This window comes from Zootoca vivipara, chromosome 1 (assembly GCF_963506605.1).
Source record: "Zootoca vivipara chromosome 1, rZooViv1.1, whole genome shotgun sequence".
In the NCBI taxonomy this organism is placed as follows: domain Eukaryota; kingdom Metazoa; phylum Chordata; class Lepidosauria; order Squamata; family Lacertidae; genus Zootoca; species Zootoca vivipara.
In genome coordinates, this window is record NC_083276.1 from 119,881,415 (window position 1) to 119,889,516 (window position 8,102).

Genomic DNA, 8,102 nt, shown 5'->3' on the forward strand with positions numbered 1-8,102 from the left:
AAAATATGTCAAGCAAAGTTTGTGCACAGGAGCACCAAAATGTGTTAACAAGCCATAGGGATGTGCTGCGTTATTGCATATGTAACATTTTGAGAGAATGTTTTTTGCCTTAAAATACAACAAGTTTTTTTCATGCATGCTTCTTGGGGAAGAGCAGTTAGGAAAAGATAATAAGTAAGGTAAGTTTTTTGACATATTGCTGTCCGACGTTTTTACCTGGATATGATAGCGCTCCCCCCCTAATTGCTTTTAATGCTTATGTGCTGTGCCGTGTATGATTTTTTTCGTTGCTGCTGTTCTGACAAGGCTGCCTGGCTTACCTGCAGTGAAAGAATATGTGCGCTTTCCTGAGCAGCAGGGAAACCACAAGTATACATTTTTATACAGGGTCCTTTCTCTTTCCTAGAAAGCCAACAATAGTCATGAATTTGCACCAGGCGTCACACAGAATCAAAGCAGTGATGCGTCTGCAGAGACTTCTGTACCTACGGCAGCTCCTGAAACCCATCTCAGCCCAGGCTGCCCCGATCCAGACCCAGACCCTGCAGATTGCAGCGCTCAGCCTCCCGAGGTAGGGCAGGAATAGGGATGCCTGTCTTCATCTTGCTGCACCGGATCCTGCTCTTTGCGGGGAGCTGAGAGGAATGTTGAAACGAAAAGCTCGAAACTGCAGCTCCTTTCATCTCGGCGATGGTAACCTGACACAGCACACATTTTTAAATATTTAAGGCCTTTTTCTGTGTCAAAGCCCAATAGGCCTGTGGCAGGAAGGACTAAAAACCTAGGAAGGCTAGGCCAGAAGAGGCCGGCGTCAAAATAACTAGCAGAGGAGTTAAAATATTCCACACAAAATGCTCTTCAACCTTTGCGGGAACGAGGTTTGGGGTCCATTTCTGCGTAAACAAAACGGAAATCTAACTTGGTAGTGGATTTAATTTGTGAAAGGAAAGTCTGCTTCGGTTCCGAAAGCAGAATGCTGCATTGCATTTTCTCTTGCTTGAGACAAATTATTATTATTATTATTATTATTATTATTATTATTATTATTATTATTATTATTAAAATCAGTTCTTAGGGAAGGGGAAAAGAGAATTCATAGGTATTTCTCTCTCCACCCACCCTAAGTCTTATGTTAATTTATTGGGAGGCATATTAGTTTCCCAAGGAGAGATGCATAAACTACTGAAACTCTATAGAGAGACTACGCTAGTTAAATACCTAAATGAAGGAGTGGCTGAGAATTCTGTCTTTTGTAAAGACTTTTCAGGAACTTTGAATAGCTTTGGGCCAGTTGAGTTCTATGTTAAAAACGACTCTTGGATCCTTTTGAACTGGCCAGGTTGCTGTTCACTGCTCTCTGGCCAGGCTGCAGGGCATTGCTAAGGGCACTGAGACTGAATCAAAACTATTCGGCCGCCTACAACCCTTTGTTTACGAGGCTGTGGGTTAGGGCTTGTGTTTGTGTTGTGTAGGTTTGGCGTCATGCATAAAAAAAACCCTTGACTGTAATTGTTCCGTTTGTGAGAATATGGGACCCAGTTGACCCAACCCAACGTGGGGAGAAACTGTGTGTGGAGGTGAATCTTTCCTTTCCAACCCCCCTGTTACAGTCAGCTATGGGGTATTTGCATGGATGCTGATAGGCAGGAGACACATATGCACATCTGGGACCTATGGCTCTTCTCCTAGCTCACATAGGATGTCAGAATCCTTCTTTGGACTTTGGGACACCCCCAGGTCTTGCCAGGGAATACCCATAACAAGATTCACATGTGGTTTGTGTTGACAGCACCTTTTGCTTGGTGCAAGAGAGGGGATCCTGCTGCACCTCTACATCAGGGCCAATATGTTTTATCTCATGATAGTGTAAAATTTATTTTATTGGGAGGCGCGGTTATATTTATTTATAGCAGGGGTGAGGAGCCTGCGGTTCTCTAGACGTTGCTAGGACTACACATAACATGATCCTTGACCAGGGGCTCTGGCTGATGGCAGCTGGAGTCCATCAACATTTTTTTTTAAAAAAAATAATTTTTATTGATTTTAATATAAACAAAAACAAAACATAGCATAGGTTTGGTTACAGGTAGGTAGCCGTGTTGGTCTGGGTCGAAGTAAAATAAAAAAATTCCTTCAGTAGCACCTTAAAGACCAACTAAGTTTTTATTTTGGTATGAGCTCATACCAAAATAAAAACTTAGTTGGTCTTTAAGGTGCTACTGAAGGAATTTTTTTATTTTAAAACATAGCATAGTATATATACTCCGTCCCTCCATCCTCCCTTCCCCCCACCAGCTCACTTCTGCCACCAGTAGGACCCGTAGGCGTTGAGAGTCAAAGGCGGTCCATTTTAAAGCTGAGTTTGTCCTCCACCCCCCTCCTCCACCACCAGCCCCCCTGCCAACATTTTTTTGGGGCGGCAGACTGCCAGTTCCCCACTCGATGTGTGGGGTACATTTAAAGTGCCTGTGGGCTGCCAAAAAGGGGTGGGACACAAATCCTAACGATTTTTGGTTAGGAAAATGTGAAATCATTAATATAAACACAGCTGGAATGACAGGAGAGCCATCCTATGTACAGTAAATGAAAAATCGGCACAAGTACGTTTTGAGCTGTCGCAATAACACTTTGTGTTGCTTGTCAAATACACTGGCAGATTCAGGCTTCTTTTTCTTTTCTTGCTTCCCAAATGTTAGTCAAACCCGATTTATAGCTGAGAAATGTTATGGCAGCTGGGACAACCCAGCCAGGCAGGTGGGGTATAGATAATAACATTCTTATTTATTCCAGGCCGAAGCCCTGAGGCTCAAGAGGGTTGCTAAAAGCTCTCTCTCGTGTGGAGCTGCTGCTTCAAAAGGGCAGGGTTGCCCTCATACAGAAAGGGGGCACAGCACCAAACCACGGTTGTCTTCTGGCAGTCAAGCGATGTGGCACTTACACCCCTGGGCAGACCAGCCTGTATACTAAGATTAATTTCCTGAACTGGCTTTTGGGTGAGGACGGGGAGAGACATTACATTCCATGTAATCAAGAGAAGGCCGCAGGCGATCGATCCTTTTAAAAGGCAAACAGAAATGTACAGCCTGGTGTCCACAGGTGTTTTGGACTACATCTCCCATCAGCCCCCCCCCACACAACATGCAGCAGATGTGTGGTATGCAGGAGGAATAAGGCACGGAAAACATACTTATTCTAGTCTAAGAAGCGTTTATTATTTGCAGCAGCAATACAGTTCATCCCAGAGAAAGGCACGGCATTGTGCTTCTCCGTTCATGGTAAAACCGAAACCCAAAACACAGCAGTTCGCATTACAGACAGTGAACAGACACTCCCCAGTTTCACAGGATGCACTTCCGCAGAGCACTTAACCCTATAAGCTCTGGTTCACATAGCACCCCCCCCCTCATCCTGTACCACTGGGGGAACAGTAAGTGTACACAACTTACCCCAAACACAACCCTTCACAGAACTCCCCATGCCTTTGGAAGCTCAAAGGTTTCGTGAAACCATCTGCCAGGTTCTTCTGACTTGGACAGTATTTCAGCTTGACCAAGCCTAATAAATATGCCTCAGGCTTTTTGGTTATTGATTTTTTCATCATTATCTTCATCATGTACCATTAGCCAAAAGATTCTGATTTTCTCACACATCCACCACATATGCATCATCGTTCCTGCTTCTTTATTGCATTTCCAGCACAATTTGGTCTTCAATTTATATATTCTAGAAAGCTTTATTGGCGTTAGGTACCATCTGTAATACATTTTAATAAAATTTTCCTTAATATTATACGAGGCTGTGAATTTAATATTTTCTTTCCAAAGTTTATCCCATTGCTCAAGGTAAATTACCAAATCAAAATCCTTTGACCATTTTATCATGGTTTCCTTCACCTCCTCATCCATTAAATCCCAATCTAAAAGCAGATTATATGTTCTTGATAATTTCTTTTTATTTTGAATCACTTTAGAATTTAGAATTTTCTTTTGAGAACCCCCTTTTTTAAAAATCAGCATTAAACATACTTAAAAGCTGTATGTACTGCCACCTATCCACATCGAATCCTATTATTTCCTCGAATGTCTTTAATCTATAAGTGACTTGTTGCTCTTCTATTAATTGTCCTCCCGAGCAGCACTGGCAGCTTTGTCGTTCTGGTCGGAGCAGAGTTTGGCATTCTCCAGCTTGGCCTGGTAGGTCTGCTCCAGTTCCAGCTTGTAGAGCCGGACCTGCTCATCATGCTGCCAGCGAAGGTCTTCCAGCATCTGAGAGAGTCTGGACTCGCACTCCTGCTGGCGGTTGCTATCCACCTCCACCAACTGTGCTGGCCCCGGGGGTGCCCAGCCCAGTGGATACCTGGTGGGATGACCAGAAACTCACCCGGGGCCGAGCAGAGGCATGGTCAACAGTCCGGGTCAACAGTGGTAGGTCCAAGCGAGACAACCAAGTCCAGGGGCTGGGCGAAAGCAGAATCAGGAAACAGTCCATGGGTCTAGCCAGGTAGCCATTGGTCAAAAACATGCTATGGGTTCATCCGTAAAGCAGGGTCAAAGTCCAGTCCTAGGTCCAGGAGTCCAGCAAGGGGTCAGTCCGGCAGGGAGCAAGGCAGGAAGCAAGGCAAGGTACAGGTCAGGAACAGGCACGAGGTCACGGGCAGGTTCACGTTAGCAACTATGTTGCTCACACAACTTGGGTCTGGGTCTGGCCAGCTTTTATCTGCCCCGAGGCATGGGGAGGCCCTGATCCTCCAGTGACTCTCCTCTCCTTCTGTCCTGGAGGCGAGCACTCCTGCTGCAAGAACTTAGTTCCCTTCGCCTCTCTGCCCTTCGCCTCCGCAGCTCAGGAGAGGCTGGTGGATTACTTGACCTAGGGGCAGCCTCGGCTTCCCCTGACGGGGCTGGGAGTGGAGCAGCTTCAGGCAATGGGCCTTCCATCACATTGGGGCCCAGAGCAGACTCGGCTGATGACTGCACCTGAGGATCCTGCGCAGGTGAGGGCCCTTTAGGCTCATGCCCTAGACCCGGCTCAGCTGGTTCTGGAGGCAGGGAACCCTGTGCAGGCTGGGACCCCTCAGGTTCAGCATCTGAGTCCGAATCCCAGGCCATCACACCAACTGGCGCTCGTGCCGCTTCCGTGTCTCCCGCACCTCCTCTTCAAAAATGTTCTTCCTGAAGTCAAGCTCCTTGCAGGCTCTGGCAGCGATTCTCCAGGTCCACCCACATTAGAGTCTCCTTCTCTAGCTGCTGCTTTGCCACAGCATGATCATCTTCTGACTTGGCCAGCTGCGCATGCAGGTTGGCCACTTCCACCTCCAGGTCGTGCTTCTCTGTCAGGGTTACCATGATTTCTGCTTCGCTCCGATGGAAGAGGACTTCCAGCTCCTTGATGCGGCCCTGAGATGTGGACAACTCCCCATCTTCCTTTTTGTAGCTCTTTGCAAGCTCATCAAGTTCCGCTTGCAGCTTCCCAATTTCAATCTGCAGCTTGGCCCTCTCTCTGGCCGTCTCTGTCGAGAATTCCTTCACGGTGCTTTAGCAGAAATGCTCGGGGTTCCAGGTTCTTCAGTGCAGTATATACTGCAGCGTCAGCTCTCCAGCTGGCAAAACTTCTAGAGTGAGACATAGGTGCTCAAAGCTTTTGTCCAGGGAACTTGAAAGGATGCACGCCTGAAAATCTTCCTCAAAAGTAACCTGCAACTGCCGCAGCTTATTAAACACAGCAACCACTTTAGCAACATGTTCAGTCACACTGGTTCCCGGCTGTAATTTGAGCTCAAAAAGACGTCGGGTGGCGTATAGTTTTGTGCCAGCTGTGGTTCTTCTGTGCACGCCTTCCAAAGCCTGCCAGACCCCGTGCACATCTTCCACCCTCTGGATGTAGGGTAGCTGAGAATCACCCAACCCAGCACTATGGAACTAACCGCACATTGGTCCTTTCTCTTGGCAGCTTCGTGCCTGTCAAGAACGGCTTGGGCAGCTCCCGCAGCAGGCGAGGTTAAGGGATTAAGGGTACATTCCCACAGACGCTTCCCAGCTAGCCACGCCTTGGCTTTAATTGCCCAGGTACCCCAGTTTTGACTATTCAGCCTCTCAAACGGGACAACAAAACTCTCCTGGGGTTGGGTCATCTCTCCCCTGGGGCTTGAACGTACTCACGCAGTAGCTCTTGGCACCTGGCTACGGACCGATGGCATCTCTCCTTCTGCTGCCAACGAGTGCTTCTATTTCACGCTAAAAAGCATGAAATAGGTCTCTCTAAACTGGCTGGTTTCCCTCCTTGGCTCAAGCAGCCAAGAGGGTTGTCCCGGCAATAGCAGCGTGTCTCCCTGCTGCCAGCACACACACAGCTCCTCCGTGCTCCCTCTGCAAACCACACAACTGTCTAGTCCCGAACGTAGTCGAACTTGGCGAAGGCTGCTTGCAAGGAAGCAGGTCAGATTTTCAGATCTGTTCTAAGCAAAGCTGCATGGGGGGTCACACTTGGCATGAATGCAGACCACGTAACAGAATACCTCAAGCTAGGTCGTGTGGAAGGCAAAAGAGCTGGTTTTCGCCCCTTGGATTTTTGCATGGAATACTATGGGGTTTTCCCAATGCATAATAAGCCTTACAGAATCTAGATGTGGACACCTGGGACCAAACAACAGAGAGTACTTGATAAGTGTTGGGTTTTTGTTTTTTTGCACTTCCACTTAAATGTACTGTAAATTTCTAATGACTTGTTTAAGTGTCCTTTAAAAGAGAGAGAATCAGAATCGTATTTATTATGTTACAGCTAGGGTACGTGTGTGTGGAGGTTAGGAAACAACCAAGCAGATGACAGGCTAAAAACAGTTTTAAAATAAAATATTAAACCCTCTCTTTAGCTAATTCTTAGAGATTCACATGGCTAATGTTGCCAGTAACACCTGAATATGCAGCAGCTGCGTTTTGACGCTTTGAGCTTACGCGTGAACGTTTACACGTCTGAATTGTCTGTTGAACTTGTTCCTTCGTTACACGCAGGTGATGAGACCGTACACGGGTTTTCGTATTTGTGAAAATTGTTAAGATGTAGTGAGAGAAATAAAATTTCACTGTATATGTAAAACAATCTCTGGCACTGCTCATTTATTATTATGCCCAGGCTCATACAACTGCATGGAGTCGGCACAAATAACTATCATGAGTGCCCGTGATGTCATGATGTCACACTGCGATGTCATGATGTCACACTGTGATGTGATGTCATGGCATCACACGTGCCCCCTGGCCTTGGAACCCGACTTCCAGTGCCACCAGAAGTCAGGTTCCGAGGTCTCGGACAGCATCTCCGAGGTCTCACGAGGCCTCGGACGTGACTGAGCACCCACAATGAAAATTTTGTGGGAGCTTGGGTACCTAGAGCCCCCTATAGTTAGCACCCCTATGCCTCATTCACCAGAAATTCATTAATCGCTGAAAACCACTCATAGAGGCACCTTACTGCAATAAACAATCTTAGTGATTTATTGGGGAGCCATTTTGCTCACCCTTGGTATTTAATAACACAAAATGGTTTGTCTGCTGTTCTCCAGACCCACTATTTACTCATCCCAACTCCCTGCAGGGAGCGGGCAGAATATCAGTGGGAGTAACCTCCGCTTCCTTGCCCATTCAAAATCTCGCTGCTCTTCATCCTCGGCTGTTGCTGGATACAGATGCTCTTTGCAAGACTCCCCCCCTGGCTACAGCATTGGAGTCTTCCAGCTCATGCCTCTGCTTCCTCTACTTTTAAGAGAATATTGTGCCTGAGCAGCTCCTGCCTTTCGAAGTCCCCTTGGGCAGTCGAGCTCAGCTTTAAAAGCTGTCTTGCATGAGCAGTGTAGCCATTCGTACGGATTTGAATCTTGGCTGTGATCTCTCTCTCCTCTCCCCCTCCCCAGGCTCCCAAGATTTCAGGATGTACTTAACTATATCTCCCCCCCCTTTTTTTTAGCTTTGCAAATAATCCTTGTGAGGTTTATCCACCTGAGAAAGGAAAAATAAAGGGATCAACAGCTCTCAAAATCGCACACCCCACCCCTACAAGAATCTCTCCTAACCCATATCAAATGCTCCTTTGCAGAGTGTTCCATTGGTTCC

The 8,102-nt window shown here is 46.9% G+C and overlaps 1 protein-coding gene and 1 pseudogene across 2 annotated transcripts in view; one reads left to right on the plus strand and one right to left on the minus strand.

The window, feature by feature from the left end:
- MFSD6 (major facilitator superfamily domain containing 6) overlaps positions 1–7,870 on the plus strand; it is a 44,938-nt gene extending 37,068 nt beyond the window's left edge. Inside the window, exons 7-8 of one of the 2 annotated variants that reach the window (XR_009558443.1) lie at positions 407–2,074; positions 2,255–7,870. Coding sequence is in view for 1 of the 2 variants with exons in the window: in XM_035136152.2 (XP_034992043.2) it covers positions 407–586 (180 nt within the window). In the remaining variant the exon portion in view is untranslated. Of the gene's footprint in view, positions 1–406; positions 2,157–2,254 lie in introns of those variants that run through there. The other variant, XM_035136152.2, reaches the window with a different exon arrangement.
- LOC118084122 (lamin-B2-like) lies at positions 4,009–6,193 on the minus strand (annotated as a pseudogene).
- Positions 7,871–8,102: the final 232 nt, after the last annotated feature.